Consider the following 24,787-nt stretch of genomic DNA (forward strand, 5'->3'; position numbering starts at 1 on the left):
ATTATTTAAAGATGACCATATCTTAACTTAGCGCTGGAGTTTCTAGATCAGCTGAAATGGAAATGAATGTGTTCCAACGTTGCTCCACTCATGTTGGAACTAGCAGCACCTCCACAACCAGGAACTAGGTCCATATTTCATCCACCATCCATCATTACCTCCGCCAAGGAGGTTATGTTTTTGCCAGGGTTTGTTTGTCTGTTTGTTTGTTTGTTCGTCTGTCTGTCCGTTTGAGTTACAACTGAAAAAGTTATGGACAGATTTGGATGAAATTTTCAGGGTTTGTTGGAAATGGGATAAGGAAGAAATGATTAAATTTTGGTGGTGATCGGGGGTGGGGGGGGCCCACGGGGGGCGCCACTGATCAGCCTTGGCGGAGGTCTGCGCTCTCCGAGTGCTTCTAGTTTACAAATGGCCCTCTGGAGGATAGAGTGGTTCTGAAGATGAATGAATGAAAGGTGCGACATGGTCATGAATTCATCTGACTGTCGCACTGTACAGTTATTAACAAGTCTGGTTATTTAGAGGCTGTTTAATGATGAGGTGTTCACGATAATTATGACCTCCGCCAAGGAGGTTATGTTTTTGCCAGGGTTTGTTTGTCTGTTTGTCTGTCCGTTAGTGTGCAACATAACTCAAAAAGTTATGGACAGATTTTGATGAAATTTTCAGGGTTTGTTGGAAATGGGATAAGGAAGAAATGATTACATTTTGGTGGTGATCGGGGGGGGGGGGCACTGATCTGCCTTGGCGGAGGTCTGCGCTCTCCGAGTGCTTCTAGTTGTTAATGTGTCTACTGTGAGATAGAGGATCCATGGGTGAGGTTGACCTTTGACCTTTTCTCCATCAGTCCTTAATACACCCATCAACCCTGTGTCAGAGTGAACTCAGTTTTCAGGGGTTGTGGGACTGACCCAGCCTGTAGAACCTGAACCTAGACTGACCCAGCCTGTAGAACCTGAACCTCAGCCTAAATAAATACACTTATTAAACTGAAGGGTCTACTCCACATATGTCCCACCTCTGTTCCATCCTGTCAAATGCCACAGAAATCCTGTGATTATTGTGATTTTATTTGTCCTGTGAACTGACTGAGTGCATGACTTCAGTCATTAATAGTCTGTTTGTTTCTCAGATGGAGAACTGAATGTTCTGGAGGATATTCTGACTGAAGCTCCAGATCAAGATGATGAACTATACAACCCAGAGACCGAACGAGAGCTGACGGACAAGAAAGGTACAAATACTGATGTAAACATCTGATCTGTTAGAACTGGACACTAGTGGGTCACACTACACAGCCAGGCTCACACTTTCCTGTCTAATTTAATCACACTAGGATTTGACGCAGTTTGATGTGTGTATATCTATCAATCTGTCTGTCTGTCTGTATGTATGTATGTATGTATATATATATATATATGTATATGTCGAGGCCCAAAACGGAATCTGGCCCGATTCAGAATCGGGCCGGCCCAGAATGGAATTCTATTCTAGGCCGGCCTAGAATGGAATCCTGCTGCTATAATGTTATTTTTATACCATGTTTAATGCAAATGATCTAAATTATTACAAAAATCAATACACGGAATTTGCAAATATGTGATAAAAAAATGAAACAACAATTTAATTGTAAACTATAATACACTTTATTTACAAATAGAACCTAGCGGTACTCCCCACCAATATATGGTACAGTGAAATCGACTGAAATTGACAATAGTTACTCAAGGTATGTAAGACTGAAAATGTAAAATTATGACAAATTATGGAATTATGGATCAATCAGAATGGAATCCTGCTGCTATAATGTTATTTTTATACCATGTTTAATGCAAATGATCCATAATTCCATAATTTGTCATAATTTTACATTTTCAGTCTTACATACCTTGAGTAACTATTGTCAATTTCAGTCGATTTCACTGTACCATATATTGGTGGGGAGTACCACTAGGTTCTATTTGTAAATAAAGTGTATTATAGTTTACAATTAAATTGTTGTTTCATTTTTTTTCCCACATATTTGCAAATTCCGTGTATTGATTTTTGTAATAATTTAGATCATTTGCATTAAACATGGTATAAAAATAACATTATAGCAGCAGGATTCCATTCTAGGCCGGCCTAGAATAGAATTCCATTCTGGGCCGGCCCGATTCTGAATCGGGCCAGATTCCGTTTTGGGCCTCGACATATCTATATGTACGTATGTGTGTGTGTGTGTGTGTATATATATATATATATATATATATATATATATATATATATATATATATATATTAGGCCTGTAACGGTACACGTACCGAACTGTTTCGGTACACACCTGTTTGGTTCAGTACACAGCTGTACCGAAACGGCACAGTATGATGAGAAAAAGAAAAAAGAACGAAAGACGTTGTTCGATGTGGAACTTTAAATCCATGCAAGTTTCACACGGACTTATTGAAGGAGCACACATTGCCCTGAAATATGAAATAGCAGCGGATATAAGGTTAAAAAAAAAACAACAAATATAATGTGAACCTGGAAGGAAGAGACTGAAGACCCTCCACCATCAGTCCAGTCCAGTTTGGATCAGTTCAGGTTCAGGTGAAAGACAACAATGAGGAAAGAGAAGGTAAGACGAATGTTGTGTGGCCCCTAGGAACTACAGTAGTTCTAAAACACTGAGACTAGCTCTGTCTGTCTGTCTCTCGCTCTCTCTCTCTCTCTATCACACACGCTGTATAATAGAGGAATAAATAGAACGTTGAAAGTATGTAAAGTTTCACTTTCATTTCACGACAGCGTTCGTTATGTTAATTATGGACCGCCCCCCCTACCCCCCCGGCTCCGACAAAAAAACCCAAAACAAAACAAAAAAATCCCCCATGCACACAGGCACACACAAATACACACAGTGTCCTAAACAGTTTGTTCTCTGTCCTAAAATAAATAATTTGGTTCATTGTGTTGTCAGTGTTTCTCTTCAGTTTGTTTCAACAGAATACCAGTTTACCTTCTTGTTAATGTTGTACTTCATGTGGAATTTTTTTATTTTTATGCAGAATGTGAACTGACAGAAGTGTGATTTGATTTTTCTTGTTTGTTAGAAACTACCTTTCAGGGAAACGTGCAATACTAATGTTTAAGATGCATTTAGTAATATTAATAATTTATTTTATTTTCTATTTGATATGTAACAGCAGAATTATATTATTCCTGTTTTTCTATATTCTATTGTCTCCAAAAATTTGGGGAAAAATGTTTAAAAAATTCATAAATGCATTAATAGACATTTTGAGGGGTTTTCTTTCTTCCTGTACCGAACCGGAAAAAAACGAACCGTGGCTTTGAAAACCGAAAACGTACCGGACCGAAAATTTTGTGTACCATTACAGGCCTAAAATATACAAAATTTATGGCTGAGTTTTCTTCCTCCCATATCCTACATTAGTGATACTAACGTTCACCTAAACTGAACCGTCGCGGTCTCAGAATTTGCAAATGTCCCCATGCACTGGGGTGCTGTAAAGGGGGGGTAAACATGACAAATTCCTGGTGCCCAGAATTTGTGGAGGGGGCCATTGAGCAGTGGAGGGGGTCCCGTGGATAAAGGATAGAAGTTGTGAAACTTTCATGTAAGGTAGAGTATGTGTAACAGAGGAATAGAACTAGGAGTTGGACACTGTAAGTATGTAAAGTTTCACTTTCATTTTACACCAGTGTTAGATATGGACTGCATCCCCATGTATAGAACTGCTGCTCCCCCCCACCACCTCCCCCACACACACACACACTCATCGGGAAAAACAAAAAGAAGAGTTAAAAGTAAAGGCTCCACATTAAAGGCTGCACTGGTACCCTAGGGTTAAACTAGGGTACCAGAAGTTACCCCTCAGCTAACTTCTGGTACCCTAGGGTTAAACTGGGGTTATGATTCCATTAGTGTTAGGGTTCAGATGACCCTAGGGTTAGGGCTCAGATGACCCTAGGCTTCCTGCAGTGATTCCACACATGTCTGGTTGAATATAATTATTTGTTGTTGTTGTTTTTTTTTTAAAAAAATGACGAACAGGTACAAAGAGAAAGAGTGAACGCTCCGGTAGCCAGGACCTGAAGAGGCCCCGCACCTCGTCAGGCCACGCCCCTTCTAGACCGTCCTCCACTAATAAAAGGGGGGTGGGGCCTCCACTCACTGCCTCCACTAAGAAAGCGGTGGCCTCCAGCCCACGAGGTCGCCATAGCAACGCCGCCGCTGCCACGTACAGACACGAGTACTATGACGAGCGAAAGGGACGAAGAGGAGCCAGAGACGGAGTGAGGACCAGGGGGGAGGAGACCAGGAGGACCAGGGAGTCTGGGAGGAGCCTGGACCTGAACCAGAACCAGGTAAGAGGACCAGGGAGTCTGGGAGGAGCCTGGACCTGAATCAGAACTAGGTAAGAGGGGATGGGGGGACCAGGGAGTCTGGGAGGAGCCTGGACCTGAACTAGAACTCTTATCTTCAGTCCTTCAGAATAGACTTAAACACAAACTCAGTCATCTGTGTGTTTCAGAAGCTGCGGCGTGACGAGCGGCGAGCAAGCCCCTCCCCCCATGAGGAGGAGGCCCAATCAGATGAAGAGGCTGGAGTAGAGTACGGCTCCGACCAGGGCTCAGGAAGCTCCTCCCCTGTCGCCTCGCACGTAGAGGAGGAGGAAGATCAGGAGGAGGAGGAGGAGGAGGAAGACGAGGAGGAAGAGGAGGGCATGGAGGAAGACGAGGAGGAAGAGGAGGAGGAAGGGGAGAAGGATGAAGAGGAGGAAGAGGAAGAGGAGGACGAGGAGGAGTACGAGCGTCGAGGCGGCGAAGGAAACGACTACGACACACGCAGCGAGGCCGGAGACTCGCGATCGGCCTCCTCCGTCAGTTTCTCCGATGACTGCGAGTCAGCGCACTCCGGCTCCGCCTCCGAGGAGTCAGGTAACTGTGACGACAGCAGATTTGACGAACTCCAAGTGCCCGTTTTTCATTCACTCCAACGCTTTTATTTTGAAAGGTTCAGAGAAGAAACGGGAGAAACTGTCATCGTCGGTCCGAGCTGTTCGTAAAGGAATGGAGAGTAAGCTGATACGACAGCGTTTCTGTCCATAAACGTACATTCACCTGCCGACATTCAGGTGTATTAATGCCTGTTCTGTTCTGACAGATCCAACCAACAAACTCAGATACATCCTGAGAGACGCACGCTTTTTCCTCATCAAGAGCAACAATCATGAGAACGTGTCCCTGGCAAAAGCAAAGGTGTGTGTGTGTTTGCACCTGTTATACAGATTTGGTTTGGGCTGGTATTGGGTCGGTTTGGGCTGGTGTTGGGTTGGTTTGGGCAGGTATTGGGTCAGTTTGGGCTGGTATTGGGTCGGTTTGGGCTGGTGTTGGCTCGGTTTGGGCTGGCGTTGGTCGGTGTGGGCTGGCGTTGGCTCGGTTTGGGCTGGCGTTGGGCCAGTTTGGGCTGGCGTTGGGCCAGTTTGGGCTGGTATTGGGTCAGTTTGGGCTGGTATTGGGTCGGGTTGGGCTGGTATGGGGTCAGTTTGGGCTGGTATGGGGTCAGTTTGGGCTGGTATTGGGTTGGGCTGGTATTGGGTCAGTTTGGGCTGGTATGGGGTCAGTTTGGGCTGGTATTGGGTCGGGTTGGGCTGGTATTGGGTCGGGTTGGGCTGGTATTGGGTCAATTTGGGCTGGTATTGGGTCAGTTTGGGTCAGTTTGGGCTGGTGTTGGGTCACTTTGGGTCAGTTTGGGCTGGTATGGGGTCAGTTTGGGCTGGTGTTGGGTCACTTTGGGTCAGTTTGGGCTGGTATGGGGTCAGTTTGGGCTGATTTTGGGTCAGTTTAGGCTGGTATGGGGTCAGTTTAGGCTGGTATGGGGTCAGTTTGGGCTGGTTTTGGGTCAGTTTGGGCTGGTATGGGGTCAGTTTGGGTCATCCATGTTTCTTTTCTGTTCAGGGTGTTTGGTCGACTCTACCGGTGAATGAGAAGAAGCTGAACGCAGCGTTCCGCTCGGCCCGAAGCGTCGTCCTGGTTTTCTCCGTCAGAGAGAGCGGCAAATTCCAAGGTTCCAGAGAAATGAGCTTTAGTTCATCTGAAGTAGACGTTTGGTAGAGTTCTGGTCTCAGTTTGTTTCTCATTCTTCTTGGTTCCCACTGTTGCATTCAGGTTTCGCCCGCCTGGCGTCGGAGTCTCGTCATGGCGGTTCTCCCATCCACTGGGTTCTTCCTGCTGGGATGAACGCCAAGATGCTGGGCGGAGTCTTCAAAATCGATTGGCTGTGCAGGTAACCATGGTGACTGTTCAGGACCCTAATCCTACTGATGAGCTGCACCCTCTGGCTCCGCCCCCTGTGGAGCTCCGTAGAAATAGTTGGTATCACACAGATTGTACATTTTGAGTTTATTTGTGATTTCAGACGGGAGCTTCCCTTCACGAAGACCGCCCACCTGTCCAACCCCTGGAATGAACACAAACCTGTCAAAATAGGACGTGACGGACAGGTGAGCTGTGGCGGATGAGCGCTGTACCACTTTGGTTTGAGTTTCTCCTTGTCTTTTATGCTTCCTTTTACATTGTCACTCTTTGGTTTGAGTTTGTCTTTGCCTTTAATGCTTCCTTTTACATTTTCACTCTTTGGTTTGAGTTTGTCTTTGTCTTTAATGCTTCCTTTTACATTTTCACTCTTTGGTTTGAGTTTGTCTTTGCATTTAATGCTTCCTTTTACATTTTCACTCTTTGGTTTGAGTTTGTCTTTGTCTTTAATGCTTCCTTTTACATTTTCACTCTTTGGTTTGAGTTTGTCTTTGTCTTTAATGCTTCCTTTTACATTTTCACTCTTTGGTTTGAGTTTGTCTTTGTCTTTTATGCTTCCTTTTACATTTTCACTCTTTGGTTTGAGTTTGTCTTTGCATTTAATGCTTCCTTTTACATTTTCACTCTTTGGTTTGAGTTTGTCTTTGCATTTAATGCTTCCTTTTACATTTTCACTCTTTGGTTTGAGTTTGTCTTTGTCTTTAATGCTTCCTTTTACATTTTCACTCTGGTTTGAGTTTGTCTTTGTCTTTAATGCTTCCTTTTACATTTTCACTCTTTGGTTTGAGTTTCTCTTTGTCTTTTATGCTTCCTTTTACATTTTCACTCTTTGGTTTGAGTTTGTCTTTAATGCTTCCTTTTACATTTTCACTCTTTGGTTAGAGTTTGTCTTTGTCTTTAATGCTTCCTTTTACATTTTCACTCTTTGGTTTGAGTTTGTCTTTAATGCTTCCTTTTATGTTGTCACTCTTTGGTTTGAGTTTGTCTTTAATGCTTCCTTTCACATTTTCACTCTTTGGTTTGAGTTTGTCTTTGTCTTTAATGCTTCTTTTTACATTTTCACTCTTTGGGTTGAGTTTGTCTTTGTCTTTTATGCTTCCTTTTACATTTTCACTCTTTGGGTTGAGTTTGTCTTTGTCTTTAATGCTTCCTTTTACATTTTCACTCTTTGGTTTGAGTTTGTCTTTGTCTTTTATGCTTCCTTTTACATTTTCACTCTTTGGTTTGAGTTTGTCTTTGTCTTTTATGCTTCCTTTTACATTTTCACTCTTTGGTTTGAGTTTCTCTTTGTCTTTTATGCTTCCTTTTACATTTTCACTCTTTGGTTTGAGTTTGTCTTTGTCTTTAATGCTTCCTTTTACATTTTCACTCTTTGGTTTGAGTTTGTCTTTGCCTTTAATGCTTCCTTTTACATTTTCACTCTTTGGTTTGAGTTTGTCTTTGTCTTTAATGCTTGCTTTTACGTTGTCACTCTTTGGTTTGAGTTTGTCTTTGCCTTTAATGCTTCCTTTTACATTTTCACTCTTTGGTTTGAGTTTGTCTTTGTCTTTTATGCTTCCTTTTACATTTTCACTCTTTGGTTTGAGTTTGTCTTTGCATTTAATGCTTCCTTTTACATTTTCACTCTTTGGTTTGAGTTTGTCTTTGTCTTTAATGCTTCCTTTTACATTTTCACTCTTTGGTTTGAGTTTGTCTTTGTCTTTTATGCTTCCTTTTACATTTTCACTCTTTGGTTTGAGTTTGTCTTTGTCTTTAATGCTTCCTTTTACATTTTCACTCTTTGGTTTGAGTTTGTCTTTGTCTTTTATGCTTCCTTTTACATTTTCACTCTTTGGTTTGAGTTTGTCTTTAATGCTTCCTTTTACATTTTCACTCTTTGGTTAGAGTTTGTCTTTGTCTTTAATGCTTCCTTTTACATTTTCACTCTTTGGTTTGAGTTTGTCTTTAATGCTTCCTTTTATGTTGTCACTCTTTGGTTTGAGTTTGTCTTTGCCTTTAATGCTTCCTTTTACGTTGTCACTCTTTGGTTTGAGTTTGTCTTTGTCTTTAATGCTTCCTTTTACATTTTCACTCTTTGGTTTGAGTTTGTCTTTGTCTTTAATGCTTCCTTTCACATTTTCACTCTTTGGTTTGAGTTTGTCTTTGTCTTTAATGCTTCTTTTTACATTTTCACTCTTTGGTTTGAGTTTCTCTTTGTCTTTTATGCTTCCTTTTACATTTTCACTCTTTGGGTTGAGTTTGTCTTTGTCTTTAATGCTTCCTTTTACATTTTCACTCTTTGGTTTGAGTTTGTCTTTGTCTTTAATGCTTCCTTTTACATTTTCACTCTTTGGTTTGAGTTTCTCTTTGTCTTTTATGCTTCCTTTTACATTTTCACTCTTTGGTTTGAGTTTCTCTTTGTCTTTTATGCTTCCTTTTACATTTTCACTCTTTGGTTTGAGTTTGTCTTTGTCTTTAATGCTTCCTTTTACATTTTCACTCTTTGGTTTGAGTTTGTCTTTGCCTTTAATGCTTCCTTTTACATTTTCACTCTTTGGTTTGAGTTTGTCTTTGTCTTTAATGCTTGCTTTTACGTTGTCACTCTTTGGTTTGAGTTTGTCTTTGCCTTTAATGCTTCCTTTTACATTTTCACTCTTTGGTTTGAGTTTGTCTTTGTCTTTTATGCTTCCTTTTACATTTTCACTCTTTGGTTTGAGTTTGTCTTTGTCTTTTATGCTTCCTTTTACATTTTCACTCTTTGGTTTGAGTTTGTCTTTTATGCTTCCTTTTACATTTTCACTCTTTGGTTTGAGTTTGTCTTTGTCTTTTATGCTTCCTTTTACATTTTCACTCTTTGGTTTGAGTTTGTCTTTGTCTTTTATGCTTCCTTTTACATTGTCACTCTTTGGTTTGAGTTTGTCTTTGCCTTTAATGCTTCCTTTTACATTTTCACTCTTTGGTTTGAGTTTCTCTTTGTCTTTAATGCTTCCTTTTACATTTTCACTCTTTGGTTTGAGTTTGTCTTTAATGCTTCCTTTTACGTTGTCACTCTTTGGTTTGAGTTTGTCTTTGCCTTTAATGCTTCCTTTTACATTTTCACTCTTTGGTTTGAGTTTCTCTTTGTCTTTTATGCTTCCTTTTACATTTTCACTCTTTGGTTTGAGTTTGTCTTTGTCTTTTATGCTTCCTTTTACATTGTCACTCTTTGGTTTGAGTTTGTCTTTGCCTTTAATGCTTCCTTTTACATTTTCACTCTTTGGTTTGAGTTTCTCTTTGTCTTTAATGCTTCCTTTTACATTTTCACTCTTTGGTTTGAGTTTGTCTTTGTCTTTTATGCTTCCTTTTACATTTTCACTCTTTGGTTTGTGTTTGTCTTTGTCTTTAATGCTTCCTTTTACATTTTCACTCTTTGGTTTGAGTTTGTCTTTGTCTTTAATGCTTCCTTTTACATTGTCACTCTTTGGTTTGAGTTTCTCTTTGCCTTTAATGCTTCCTTTTACATTGTCACTCTTTGGTTTGAGTTTCTCTTTGCCTTTAATGCTTCCTTTTACATTTTCACTCTTTGGTTTGAGTTTGTCTTTGCCTTTTATGCTTCCTTTTGCGTTGTCACTGTTTCAGGAGATCCAGCCGGACATCGGCGCTCAGCTCTGTGCCCTCTTCCCTTTGGACGAGAGTGTGGACGTCCACCTGGTGGCTCGCCGCGTTCGTCACAAGCGTCGGACGCCGTCGGAGCCGCGGCCCCGAGGCCGACCGCCTCAGCGTGAACCGGGAAGGTTAGCCAATCACCAAGCTCCTCCTCCCGCTTCCCGTTCCTCTTCTTCTGCTGCTGCGACCAAGGCACTGCCTACTGCCAGACCACGGAGAGCGCCGCTGCCGCGGTTAGCGAGTGGCTAGCCAGCCCGCGGCCATTCTGTGGTTGTTCTAGATGTTCAGATGTCCAGCGGGTGATGTCTCACTCTGTGGTTGCAGTGTTGGGTTAAACAGTGAGACAGGAAGTTTACAGATGTGGTGGGTGGGTGGTGTCGGGGTTAAGCCCAACCCAAACCTGAACCCAGTTCAAAGTTGCACAGTCCAAGCTAACGTCAGGTTTACACTGAAACTCACACTTTAAACCTCAGATCTGATTCAGTAGAACAGAAGGTGTCCTAAGCATTAGCCTTTTGGACTGGATGATGTAGTTCATGTACTTTTGATTCGTATTGTTTAATTAATCTGCGTTAAACTCTAAAGTCGAGGTTTTTCTTAATTTTTTTAGCCAACGTCAGTAATAACGTTTACGTTTTGTTGCTTCTAAATTTCTCCTTTTGAAGCTCTTCTTCCTTTGCAGGAGTTCCATTCGACAAATTAAAATGCAGAGTTTGGGCTTTTAGCTGAACTGTGGCTGACCCTTTCAGAATAAAAGCAGAGAGGAGCTGACCCTTTCAGAATAAAAGCAGAGAGGAGCTGACCCTTTCAGAATAAAAGCAGAGAGGAGCATCTGGCTGAAGGGGGGGCGAGCGAGGTAGACCTAAAGCAGAGAGAGACTGTTGTGGGCTTTGCTGAGGTTGGTGCAGGTTTTGCAAGCAGGGGGTGTGGCCCCAGGACTTTACCCAATAAGAGGGTGTGAGGTGTCTGAGGGGGCGGGGCTTCCTCACATGCCCAAATAAGGTAAATGCTGGACTTTCTTTAAGAGGTAAATCCACTGGGACTTCAAATGGAGCCCCCCCCTCCATGAATGGACTGTTGTGAGCCCTCCTCCCCCAGCACACACTGAATCAGGACTGACAGACTGTTTACTGGTGTGTGTGTGTGGGGGGGCACTGGTATGAACTGCTGGGTGAGGGGGGGGGGTCACTGGTAAGAACTGAAGTAGAGGTGTGAGTGGAAGCAGAAAAAATACAGAAAAGTAGAAAAAAAAAGTAAAAGAGTGGAACGGACGGAGCGACAGAAACACCAGGACTGATGGTGTCTGGAGGGGGCAGGGCTGGGCTCTGAGGGGCGGGCTTTGTGTGTTGATGGACGGAGCAACACAAACACCAGGACTGATGGTGTCTGGCGGGGGCGGGGCTGGGCTCTGAGGGGCGGGCTTTGTGTGTTGAATGACAGGACTGCACCATCATCATCATCATCATCACCACCCCCCTCCACCCTTTCAAAATAAGAGGGCTTATAGAAAAAAGGCTTTTAACATGGACTGATAAGGAGAAAAACTGTTTTTGTAAAAGTGTTGTTGACACAAACAACCTTCCACATTTCCAACAGAAGCGGTATGTTGTCCTCCACAGGCTTCTCTTCTTTGTTTGTTGTTTTTATTGATTGTATGTCAAACAAATGTGTACAAAACATGACGTTAAGAATTAAGAGAAGGTAAAGACCAGGTAGAGGAGAACTGGGACAGATCTGACAGTGCATTGTTGTACATTTAAAATCAGGTTTGTTGAAAGTGATTTGTTCAGAAAAAAAAGACATTTATCCAAACTTCACAGGAGGAAACCTGTCCTCAGTGTCCCAGTTAGTTTAGTTCTGCTGCTTTTCCACTGTGTGGAACTGACTGGACCCGGGTACCAGCTCCTATTCCCAGGTACCAGCTCCTGTTCCCGGGTACCATGTCCTGTTCCCAGGTACCAGTCCTATTCCCAGGTACCAGGTCCTATTCCTGGAGTCCGTTTCCATTACAGGGTACTACTGACTTTACAGTACCTGGTTGTCATAGTGACATGGTGCATAACTTCCCTGATGTCTGCTCAGAGTTGATGATAAACTTGTTTGTTGCGTGTTGTCCCGTCAAATTCACACTGAATTTTTTTCATTGTCCACCGAGGACAGAACTGTCTGAACCTGCTGGACCGACCCCGGTGTGGTTCTGAAGGTCCTGGACCGACCCTGGTGTGGTTCTGAACCTCCTGGACTGACCCTGGTGTGGTTGTGAAGGTCCTGGACCGACCCCGGTGTGGTTCTGAACCTGCTGGACCGACCCTGGTGTGGTTCTGAAGGTCCTGGACCGACCCCGGTGTGGTTCTGAAGGTCCTGGATCGACCCCGGTGTGGTTCTGAAGGTCCTGGATCGACCCCGGTGTGGTTCTGAACCTCCTGGACCGACCCCGGTGTGGTTCTGAACCTCCTGGACTGACCCCGGTGTGGTTCTGAAGGTCCTGGACCGACCCCGGTGTGGTTCTGAACCTGCTGGACCGACCCCGGTGTGGTTCTGAACCTGCTGGACCGACCCCGGTGTGGTTCTGAAGGTCCTGGACCGACCCCGGTGTGGTTCTGAAGGTCCTGGACCGACCCCGGTGTGGTTCTGAAGGTCCTGGATCAACCCCGGTGTGGCTCTGAACCTCCTGGACCGACCCCGGTGTGGTTCTGAACCTCCTGGACCAACCGTGGTGTGGTTCTGTGGTTCTGTCATCATGGATGAACCTGCTGGTATATTTACTGTACACTTCCACATCTGTTTGTATGTTTTAAATGGCGGGTCACACATTAATGAGGCTGTGATGCAGAGACGACTGTCTGACAGGTCAGGTGTCTGCAGAATTTACACGTCATGTGTTAGTGTCCGTTTCCTGGTTTTGGATCCTCAGCCGAGCAGGTACCAAAAACATAGGACCAGGTACCAGAGTCCAGGTTCTTCTATGTAATGGAAACACAAAAAGGCCCAATCCAGCTGGTTCCACATGGTGGAAATGTGTGGCATTAGAACAGTAGTGGGTCTGGACCAGGTCCGACAGCCTTTAGTTTGAATCAGAGGTGTCGTTGGGATCTGAAAAAAATCAGGCCTGGACGTTCTTTCATTATGGACTCCTGTGGTCCAGACTGTCAGACCCGAACTCTGCAAGACCAGGTGTGGACCAGGACCACGGTGTGGACCAGGTCTGGACCAGGACCACAATGTGGACCAGGCCTGGACCAGGACCACAGTGTGGACCAGGTTCAGGGTTGAACCTGTTCAGACCTGATGAAGCCTCTGGTTTGAAGCTAAAGTTGGATCAAACATGTGAATCTGATTATGACTGAATGAGCTGAGAACAGGAGTGTGTGTGTGGTTGGTCAGAACAGAGTGTGTGTGGGTGTGTGTGGTTGTTCAGAACAGTGTGTGTGTGTAGGTGTTTGTTCAGAACAGTGTGTGTGTGTGTCTTACTTGTTGACTTGTTCATGTAGGCGTCGTCCTGAAGAGTACGACCTCCACGGCAGGAAGAGACCACGCACCGACTGTCCACCAGAGTTCAACCAGAGAGCAGGTCCACACTGACAGACTGTTTATGTTTACAGACTGATTGTTTATATTTACAGACTTTTTATGTTTACAAACTGTTTATTTTTATAGACTGTTTATATTTACAGACTGTTTATGTTTGCAGAGTGATTGTTTATATTTACAGACTTTTTATGTTTACAAACTGTTTATACTTACAGACTGTTTATATTTTCAGACTTTATATTATATTTACAGGTTGTTTATTTCATATTCACAGTTGGGCTGTGCGATTAATCGATCTTAAATTGAAATCAGATTTTTTTAATCGCGATGATTTTTAAAAAAGGGAAATCATCAAATGGATTTCATGTCTCATGCCTCTGAGCCGTGCACCTGCGGAATACTGTAGGCTCCTCCCACAGGCTACTGTAGGCCCCTCCTTTAGACCACCGTAGGCCCCTCCTCCAGGCTGAGGGGTCCCCAGACCACAGATAGTCCCTCCAGAGGGGTCCCCAAACCACAGAGTCCCTCCAGAGGGGTCCCCAAACCACAGATGGAGTCCCTCCAGAGGGGTCCTGGGTCAGTCCATGCTCGGACCCCCACTTTAAATAGAACTGAATGTGGGTTTTTCCTCATTCGTGCTCCACACACACCTGTTGCCTGTCGCTGATGTACACCGGTGTCTCTTCAGTGGGCTCCTCATGGAACTTGTGGACTTTCAGTGATCCCATCCCAGATCTGAGGTCAGAGCAGTGCCTGCATAGAGGGCTGCTCATGAAAACCTTCTGTCCATTTCTGCTGTCTTTTGTAGTTTGACCCAAAAACTGAAAATTGAGTTTTTAGAGAAAAAAAATCAGGATTTTTGATTTTGGCCCAAATCGTGCAGCCCTAGGTCAGAGTCCTCCTAGTCTTCTTAGTCCTAGTCCTCCTGGTCCTCTTAGTCCCCCTAGTCCTCCTAGTCTTAGGGTGTATTCACACCTGAAAAGTCCTTTGGTCTGCTTATTTGATTCGGATCAAATGCGGACTTTATTTTTTTCATTTGGGTCGGATCGCATTCACATTGCACTTTTTACTAGTGGACCAAAATGCGTGAACAGAAGCACGCATGTGACGAACTGCGCTGGCATTGGACAGAAAAGTCAGGGGCGGGGTCAATCAGAGACAGCTAGTGTTGATGAAAATAGACGTGGTGCTCCTACATACAGTTATCATTTTTGGAATATAAATTGCATTTTTACAGACACAAATTTACGAAAATAATGTTAACACTCAAGAAAAGCTCAGTCAAAGCCAGTTTCATAATACGGGCATGTGACCAAATGTCAATGGCACATTCAATCTCCTCATTGCTCCACGTCTGTCCACAGCTCATAGCTGCTGCTGTTCGCTCTGACCACCCGTAAACCTCGGCTATTTCCAGCGGCTACGGTGGCTCGTCAAGCACAAAAAGGCACAAGATTCCTTGGTTTGGTTTGGTTCGGTTCGAGGTCGGTTATATTCACACCAGAAGTGAACCGGCCCAGAGTCCGTTTGGAAGCGGACCGAGACCACCTCCGCTTGTTTGGTTCGAATCAGAGTTCGCATGTTTGTATTCACACCTAAAAAAAAAGTCCGGACTTTCTGGGGAAACGAACTCTGGTCCGTTTTAAATGGACCAAACGTGGTAGGTGTGAATACACCCCAAGTCCTCCTAGTCCTGGTCCTCCTAGTCCGAGTCCTCCTAGTCCTCCTAGTCCTAGACTGACTGTTAACCTGTTGTTTGGACTCCTGTGGTCCTTCCATATGACATGTGAATATTTGCTGTTGTAGGTTTTATTCAGGACCTGCGTGCCCAGCCGGTGGACAGGTAATTAACCCTTCTGAATGAGGAACTAAATCTGATCACAGTTCAAACTGGTCCACGTGTCCAGTCCAGTTCCACTGCCCCGCTTCAGACTGTTCTTCTGTGTTTCAGACGCTTTTCCAGTGTCAGACGAGACGTGTTTCTGAATGGGGTGAGTGACATTTGATCAGACCTGTGGGCGTGTCCTGCTGGGGGTTTGGAGCATGCTCAGATGTGTCTGTGGGTTTGGAGCATGCTCAGATGTGTCTGTGGGTTTGGAGCATGCTCAGATGTGTCTGTGGGTTTGGAGCATGCTCAGATGTGTCTGTGGGTTTGGAGCATGCTCAGATGTGTCTGGGTTTGGAGCATGCTCAGATGTGTCTCTGTTCTTCCTGTCAGTCCTACAATGACTACATGAGGGACTACCACCACAGCGTCGGCCCCCCCGCCCCCTGGCAGACTCTGGTACGTGACCTTTGACCCCTGATCAGGTTATTGATCCTCTGCTCAGGTTATTGACAATAGATGCTGTTGACTAATCATGTGACATCCTCAGGCGGCGTACCCTGGTGTGGAGCAGCCGCCCCCCCACCACCCCCCCTACTACCACCACAGCCACCCGCCGCCCCCCCCACACCAGCCCTACCATCACCACCACCACCACCCGCCGCTGCCGCCACACGAGGCTCCACCCCCTCGCTTCAGAGACAAACAGAGGGCGGCGCAGACGCACCGCGCCTTCGTCTCCAGTCCGGTGAGTCTGAGTCCAAAACACTGAACACATAAAAACACTGAGCACAAAAAACACTGAGCACATAAAAACACTGAGCACATAAAAACCCCGAGCACAAAAAACCCCGAGCACAAAAAACCCCGAACACATAAAAACACCGAACACATAAAAACACTAAGCACAAAAAAACATTGAATACAAAACACACTGAACACATAAAAACACTGAACACATAAAAAAAACACTGAACACATAAAAAAACACTGAACACATAAAAACACTCAACACATAAAAAAAACACTGAACGCATAAAAACACTGAACACATAAAAACACTGAACACATAAAAACACTGAGCACATAAAAAAAACACTGAGCACATAAAAAAAACACTGAGCACATAAAAAAAAACACTGAGCACATAAAAAAAAACACTGAGCACATGAAAAAAAACACTGAACACATAAAAACACTGAACACATAAAAAAAACACTGAGCACATAAAAACACTGAACACATAAAACACTGAACACATAAAAAAACACTGAACACATAAAAACACTGAACACATAAAAAAACACTGAACACATAAAAACACTGAACACATAAAAACACTGAGCACAAAAAACACTGAACACATAAAAACACTGAACACATAAAAACACTGAACACATAAAAAAACACTGAACACATAAAAACACTGAGCACAAAAAACACTGAATACAAAAAACACTGAACACATAAAAAACACTGAACACATAAAAAACACTGAACACATAAAAAACACTGAGCACAAAAAACACCGAATACAAAAACACTGAACACATAAAAAACACTGAACACACAAAATCACTGAGCACAAAAAACATCGAATACAAAAAACACCGAATACAAAAAACACTGAACACATAAAAACACTGAACACATAAAAAACACTGAGCACAAAAAACACCGAATACAAAAACACTGAACACATAAAAACGCTGAACACATAAAAACGCTGAACACATAAAACGCTGAACACATAAAACGCTGAACACATAAAACGCTGAACACATAAAAACGCCGAACACATAAAAACGCCGAACACATCAAAAAACACCGAACACATCAAAAAACACCGAACACATAAAAACACTGTACACATAAAAACACTGAACACATAAAAACACTGAACACACAAAAACACTGAACACATAAAAACACTGAACACATAAAAACACTGAACACAAAAAACGCTGAACACATAAAAACGCTGAACACATAAAAACGCCGAACACATCAAAAAACGCCGAACACATCAAAAAACACCGAACACATCAAAAAACACTGAACACATAAAAATACTGAACACATAAAAAAACACTGTACACATAAAAACACTGTACACATAAAAACACTGAACACACAAAAACACTGAACACACAAAAACACTGAACACACAAAAACACTGAACACAACAAAAACACTGAACACATAAAAACACACTGTACACATAAAAAAACACTGAACACATAAAAAACACTGAACACATAAAAACACACTGTACACATAAAAACACTGAACACAACAAAAACACTGACCACATAAAAACACTGACCACATAAAAACAATGAACACAAAAAAACACTGAACACACAAAAACACTGAACACATAAAAACACTGAACACATAAAAACACTGAACACATAAAAACACTGAACACATAAAAAACACTGAACACATAAAAACACTGCACACAACAAAAACACTGAACACATAAAAACACTGAACACATAAAAACACTGAACACAACAAAAACACTGAACACAAAAAACACTGACCACATAAAAAACACTGACCACACAAAGAACACTGAACACAACAAAAACACTGAACACAACAAAAACACTGACCACTTAAAAACAATGAACACAAAAAAAAAAACACTGAACACATAGAAACACTGACCTGGGTCAGGTCAGACAGGTGTGGGGGTGGGGGGGCGTAGGGGGGGGACAGGTCAGACAGGTGTGGGGGTGGGGGGGCGTGGAGGGGACAGGTCAGACAGGTGTGGGGGTGGGGGGGCGTAGGGGGGGACAGGTCAGACAGGTGGGGGGGAGGGGGCTTGGGGGCAGGTCAGGTCAGACCAACAGACTTAAGAAAAGGGAGTTTAAATAATTATAAACCCTTTCAGACTAAACCAGATCAGAAAACAAAGCACTTCCTCCGGTTTTTCAGAATAAATTAAATAAATAAACTAGATCGAACTAATTTAGTTCATCAGACATTATTTATGAATGAATGAATTTAAATTAGATCCAAGTTCTCCTTTAGTTCCAGGATATGAACCCGCTGGGACGGTTTACGGATTTAGTTATACTTACCATTTCATATTTATAGTTATTTGTATTATTATTTATATTTATAGTTTATTGTTGTGAGTCATGTGACGCCTGTGTCCATTTTTGGGCTCTAACTCTCTCTCTCTCCCGTTTGCATTCCCATCATGCAGCATGACTACGACATGCGCGTGGACGACTTCCTGCGGCGGACGCAGGCAGTGGTCAGCAGCCGACGGGAACGCGAACGCCAACGAGAACGTGAGCGCGGTGGACCGAGAGACGCACGCCGAGACAGAGAGCGAGAGCGAGCGAGGGACAGGGAGAGAGAGAGGGAGAGAGACAAGGAGAGGGGGCGGTATCGCAGGTAGAGGGGCGGGGCCTGAGCAGGCTATGGAACCACATGGTCAGTTTGTTTTTGTGACATAAAATTACCTTTGTCAGAACTTTTATTTTGAAGGTGTGTAAAAGCAGAAGTGACATCACAGCAGAAGAAAAAACACTGTAACCTTCAGCCTTTTTTCCCCCCATGATTCCCTGTTTTTATGTCTAAGTTTTTAACTGTTTTGGTAAACAGGAAACACCAAAATAAAGTTCATTTTCTGAAGTTTGCCCCAAATCAGTGCTCTTTTATTGTGAAATGTTACAGTGATTCCTGTCTTTCAAAATAAGAGTCTCACTGAATGACACAAAATGTATTTCCTGTTTATTTATTTTTGTTTAAAGTTTTTGTTTGTTGCTTTGTGAACCACTGTACTCTACAAAATAAAAGCATAGTTGTGATCACTTCCTGTTTGTGTTTCTTCATTGCAGTACTCACTTCCTGTTAGAGTTGGTTGTTTTGAACCCTTGGCCGAAGGTCACTGTCCTGCTTTTATTGTCCGTCCTTCTGTCCATTCAACACCATCGTCTCCTGTTGAATTCATTCATTCATCTGTGTTTACATCTGCAGAAGAACAGGTGACTTTTGACTTCCTGGTTCCAGGTGACCTTTGACCTCCTGTTTCCAAGTCACAGGTGACCTTTGACCTCCTGTTTCCAAGTCACAGGTGACCTTTGACCTCCTGTTTCCAGGTCACAGGTGACCTTTATTTCCCCTGAGAACTGAGGAAGCAGCAGATTCTTCTCAAATCTACTCCCCCCTGCAGTCAAAACATCTTCCATGGTCAGGACAACGGTGGACTGACAGTGACCCACTGGAGTCTCTCATCTTCTCACACATTCCACAGTTCTTACAGTTCATTCATCTCCCATTCCGTTTTAACATCTGCTGTTGGCCTAATTGTTCACGCTGTCCCCCAATTCCCTTCAAATCCATGAAAAAATTCCAGCATGTGTCCTTGTGTACTGTGTGAAAACTGTAGGATGTCTTACATTTGTGCTTTGCATGATCTTCTGTTCTTCACTGCAATTTTTTTTTTCAAAGAAAAGGGTTTTGTGGATGTGCTCTAGGTGTACTCTGTACTAGGAGCAGTGGCCCCATGGCCCTAACCATCCAACTTAATTTCATTTGATGTACTCTGTACTGTCAAATGACAATAAAGGCAATTCAGTTCAGTTTGACCTCCTGGTTTCAGGTGACCTTTGACCTCCTGTTTCCAGGTCACAGGTGACCTTTGACCTCCTGGTCCAGTTCTTTTAAATGTAAACCTGTTCAGACTCAGTTTGACTTAAACTCAGTTAAATCTAAATTCAAGAACAGGAACTTTAACACAATCTGACTCTGGATTCAAAGTACACAGTTCTGTTCCAGAATGTTCTCTGCTATTACCATGACGACCGTCAGTGTTACCATGACGATCATCACAGTTACTGGATGAACGCTGATAATAGAGCTCACACTTGTGTCCAATGACTGATTATGGAAGAGTTCAGATTTCACATCTGAGAGATGAGTTCTAAAGAGTCCATGTAGAAACTGGACGAAAGAGTGAAGGAGTGAAAGAGTGAAGAGTGAAGGAGTGAAAGAGTGCAGGCCCATTGGAGACACATTCATTTATTCTAACTGTCAGTGTTTGGTGAATCTAAACCCTTTAGTTAAACTAATGTAAATCTAAACCCTTTAGTTAAACTAATGTAAATCTAAACCCTTTAGTCAAACTAATGTAAATCTAAACCCTTTAGTTAAACTAATGTAAATCTAAACCCTTTAATTAAACTAATGTAAATCTAAACCCTTTAGTTAAACTAATGTAAATCTAAACCCTTTAATTAAACTAATGTAAATCTAAACCCTTTAGTTAAACTAATGTAAATCTAAACCCTTTAGTCAAACTAATGTAAATCTAAACCCTTTAGTTAAACTAATGTAAATCTAAACCCTTTAGTCAAACTAATCTAAATCTAAACCCTTTAGTCAAACTAATGTAAATCTAAACCCTTTAGTCAAACTAATGTAAATCTAAACCCTTTAGTCAAACTAATGTAAATCTAAACCCTTTAGTTAAACTAAATCTAAACCCTTTAGTTAAACTAATGTAAATCTAAGCGCTTTAGTTAAACTAATGTAAATCTAAACCCTTTAGTTAGACTAATGTAAATCTAAACCCTTTAGTTAAACTAAATCTAAACCCTTTAGTTAAACTAATGTAAATCTAAACCCTAAACCCTTTAGTTAGACTAATGTAAATCTAAACCCTTTAGTCAAACTAATGTAAATCTAAACCCTTTAGTTAAACTAATGTAAATCTAAACCCTTTAGTCAAACTAATGTAAATCTAAACCCTTTAGTTAAACTAATGTAAATCTAAACCCTTTAGTTAGACTAATGTAAATCTAAACCCTTTAGTCAAACTAATGTAAATCTAAACCCTTTAGTTAAACTAATGTAAATCTAAACCCTTTAGTCAAACTAATGTAAATCTAAACCCTTTAGTCAAACTAATGTAAATCTAAACCCTTTAGTTAAACTAATGTAAATCTAAACCCTTTAGTTAAACTAATGTAAATCTAAACCCTTTAGTTAAACTAATCTAAATCTAAACCCTTTGGACTCAGTTGTTCATGTTTCCTGGTTCAGACTCCAGAACTCTGACAGTTCATTCAAACTGGACCAGGGCCTTTGGTCTGGTCACCTACACCTGCAGCAGAACCACCAGAACCACCACCAGAACCAGAACCACCACCTGCACCAGAAGCAGAACCTGCAGTGCCATCAGATTGTTTCCATCTCTGTGTTTGTCCTGTGCTACTTTAATTCTTGGTGCTTTACATCAGACAGATGAAAACAGTTCAAGCTGCAGTTGGATCTGATTCCATCTATAAACGGATGAATATGACTGCCAAACTTTTCCTAGTAGTCCGCACCCTCTGAATTTCAAAATTAAATCTACCCCTTAAATTAGAACTCCCTTCCCTTTCAGTGAATCATTTCTGTGTGTTTCCTGGTAGCCGATTAGTTTTGGCTTTGAATAGGATTTGTGTTGTTTGTAGTTCTCTGAGGTCTTTGAGTCTGAGTCACTTTGTAAAAAGAATGCATTTGTGTGATCTGTGGAACCTGCCTTGTGAATGATCCTTACTGCTTTCTTTTGTAGAAGGATTAGTGGATGGATTGTACTGTTGTAGTTATTGCCTCAAACCTCTGCACAGTAACTTACATATGGAAGAACTACGGAACAGTAGAGAATGCAGAATGATTTGTGATCCAGAACCTGTTTTGCTTTATTTAATACTGCTATGCTTCTTGATCATTTGGATCGTATATATCTCATATGTGGCTTCCAGCTGACCTGCTCATCTGTTGTCACCCCTAAGAATTTGATTTCTTCGACTCTATTGATGTTTACCCCATCTAGTTGAATCTGTATTGTTTTATCATTTCTGCAATTTCCAAACATGATTATTTTTGTTTTATCCAAATTTAGCGCTAATTCATTAATATCAAAGCACTTTTTTAATTCGATCCAAGTGTATGAATTCATATCCATCCAAGTCAAAGTCTGCCCCTTTTTCCTTGTTTATCCATGTTTCAGTTACTGCAGTTACATCAGATGACTGTGTGAAGTGGCACAAGTGGTCCTTAATGTTCTCCAAGTTTGCAGACAGACTTCTGCTGTTTATATGCATGAGTGAAAATGTGCCATCCTCACTGATGTGGTTCTACTGTTCCTCAGTGTAGCAGCAGCAGCTATTGTTGACATAGTTGAAGAAGTTATTGTCCGGGTCTATGTCCTGTTCCATGTCCCGTAGATTGTGATCTGTATATTGAAATGTGTGAAGCTATAAACTGTCATGATTATGGATCCTCTTGGTAATGTTGCTATTATCTGCAAAAATAGGTGGGTGATCTCCTTTGGCGTTTGTCATTATTGTCTGTAGCGTAAGTGTTTGTTATCCTAAGGTCCAGCTCATTTTTGTTGAAGTTTGTCCAGCTCCTCCATACTCCTCACCAGCAGAACCTTGGCCTCCTCTGCTGATCCGTTCAGTTTAATGAAGACTTTGCAGTTGTGGTCCAGGTATGTTGAATGTTTTTCTGCTTCTTCAGGACTCTGGCTTTTTTGGCGATGTGGGCATTGTGCTTGGTCAGGTGCTCGTTTATGGAAACATCGATTCCCTTCAGCTTCCGTCCTTCTGTCAGCAGTGCAGTTTTATGTTTCCTATTACAAACCTTACAATGATGGCTGCTTTGTCGCTGGCATTTCTTCTTGTCAGTGGATGGCAAGCCTCCATGTTCTTGTCGTCCAGCTCCATCCTCTTGGAGTGCAAAGAGGCGACCACCTGTTGTCCCGTCGACACCTCCAGTTCTGTGGTCGTCTCTCCTTCATCAGCTGTTACCGCACGAGCATAAGATCGGGGTTTAACCCGAAGCCCAGTAATGATGACATCATTCATCCTGGTGTACTGCTCGAGATCCGCGACCCGGTTTTCCAGGTACACGATCCGTTTATCTTTTTCTTCATTTCAGATGCGGAGCGCCTTAACCTCTTCCATCAGATTCAAAATACTTTTCTGCTGTAACCTAACAGCAGAAACTTCTTCTGCTAGAAAGTCAAGCACTTTCTTGATTTCCTCAGTTTCCTCAGAGGACGTGGCCTTTCTCGGACCCATACTGTCAACACTTCCCACTACCCACAATGCCAGGGTGAGGGTGTATGCGCCAAAACAAAGGGAGATAGAATGTAGAAGATGGTAGAAATGGAATCCATCCTTGTGCTTTCCATCTTTTTCAGTAACACTGGGAAACATTTTGGTGAAATCACTTACATCTAAAACAATATTGTTATGTATGTATATGTGTTTTTGTTTGTTTTTTTGTTTGTTTAGTTTTTGTTCTTTTAGTTTTTATGAATATCTGGTAATATCTGGTAGGAAAAGTTGTAAATGGGTATTATCATATTAGTCTATATAGGAAAAAGGATGTGTGATATTGTTGTACTACTGTTATTATTGTTGTTATTATTATATTAATATTCATACAAAATAAGAATTGCTATATAATGATAATAAGGAACAGAAATTGAGAGTAGGAGTACATGAGTTTTTACTTCTTCCTACTCCTTTTCAAGCATGTATAATTTCATTTCATTTGTTTTATTTATATTCTTCTTATTATTTATTTACTATTACTATGTATGTATTTATTTTGTTGTTTGTTCGCTTATCAATCATTTCTGTACCAGTACTTATATTTTGTTGGTTGATTTTTTTGTTTTGATTTCACTGTCTACATGTTCGAAATAAAGATTTCATTCATTCATTCATTCATTCATTCATTCATGTTTAATAGCCTACAGTATGTATAGATTTAATACAATGCAGCATAAGCTGTAAAAGTCATACATTTTTCTACCATAGGCAAAACAACCACAGGTGTAACTACAATAAAACTGATTTGAAAGTTTTATCTGAAAGTTTCTTTGATGCACACATATGCTACAGCTTTCATAAAGGCTACTTGTACAGAAAGCCAGCAGCCTGCTTTGAAAAAAAGGGGTCTTACCGTTCTTTCTTTATAGTTTTCATCTGTTTCTCTCTAGAATGGCAAATATCAGAATATTAGTCACAATGTCAGCTCAAGGAGCAAAACAACATAAAGCACACCACAAGCCCCCTCTGAGGAGGGGGTGGGGCTGGGGTGTACATAAACACTGCATCAGTGCACACGTTAGCTAGCTAAAACACCAACGAGTCGTCAATACATTGTGGTTACACATTAATAGCTAAATAATTCATTTGTCAACATTAGTGTTGTCGGTTACTACATTTTTCTGACGGAGATACGAGCTGTCAAGTCAACTTTTGTATCATCGGTCGAACACTTCAGCTGGCTAGCATGCTAACAAGATACGAACAGCAGATAAGCTGTCATGACACAAACAAACCCAATCATATATTTGTCTATGTTGGTGTTGTCGATTACTAGTTTTCAGAGAATCATTCGTCAAAATTATGATAAATACTATGAGGAAAAGTGAGAGTCGGAATAAACCTCATCTCA

General features: G+C 41.9%; 1 protein-coding gene across 2 annotated transcripts in view; it reads left to right on the top strand.

Moving 5' to 3' along the window:
* Positions 1–19,137, top strand: part of ythdc1 (YTH N6-methyladenosine RNA binding protein C1) — a 24,724-nt gene extending 5,587 nt beyond the window's left edge. The window contains exons 2-16 of one of the 2 annotated variants that reach the window (XM_030129720.1): positions 1,136–1,237; positions 4,061–4,374; positions 4,542–4,947; positions 5,024–5,086; positions 5,174–5,268; positions 5,968–6,076; positions 6,178–6,295; positions 6,428–6,512; positions 9,922–10,076; positions 13,440–13,519; positions 15,286–15,322; positions 15,431–15,470; positions 15,698–15,763; positions 15,855–16,052; positions 18,525–19,137. In XM_030129720.1, the coding sequence (XP_029985580.1) occupies positions 1,136–1,237; positions 4,061–4,374; positions 4,542–4,947; positions 5,024–5,086; positions 5,174–5,268; positions 5,968–6,076; positions 6,178–6,295; positions 6,428–6,512; positions 9,922–10,076; positions 13,440–13,519; positions 15,286–15,322; positions 15,431–15,470; positions 15,698–15,763; positions 15,855–16,052; positions 18,525–18,722 (2,066 nt within the window). In that variant the 3' untranslated portion in view covers positions 18,723–19,137. The remainder of the gene's footprint in view (positions 1–1,135; positions 1,238–4,060; positions 4,375–4,541; positions 4,948–5,023; positions 5,087–5,173; positions 5,269–5,967; positions 6,077–6,177; positions 6,296–6,427; positions 6,513–9,921; positions 10,077–13,439; positions 13,520–15,285; positions 15,323–15,430; positions 15,471–15,697; positions 15,764–15,854; positions 16,053–18,524) is intronic. The other variant, XM_030129722.1, reaches the window with a different exon arrangement.
* The last annotated feature ends 5,650 nt before the right edge of the window (positions 19,138–24,787 follow it).

The sequence above is a fragment of the Sphaeramia orbicularis genome, unplaced genomic scaffold, assembly GCF_902148855.1.
Source record: "Sphaeramia orbicularis unplaced genomic scaffold, fSphaOr1.1, whole genome shotgun sequence".
NCBI lineage: Eukaryota > Metazoa > Chordata > Actinopteri > Kurtiformes > Apogonidae > Sphaeramia > Sphaeramia orbicularis.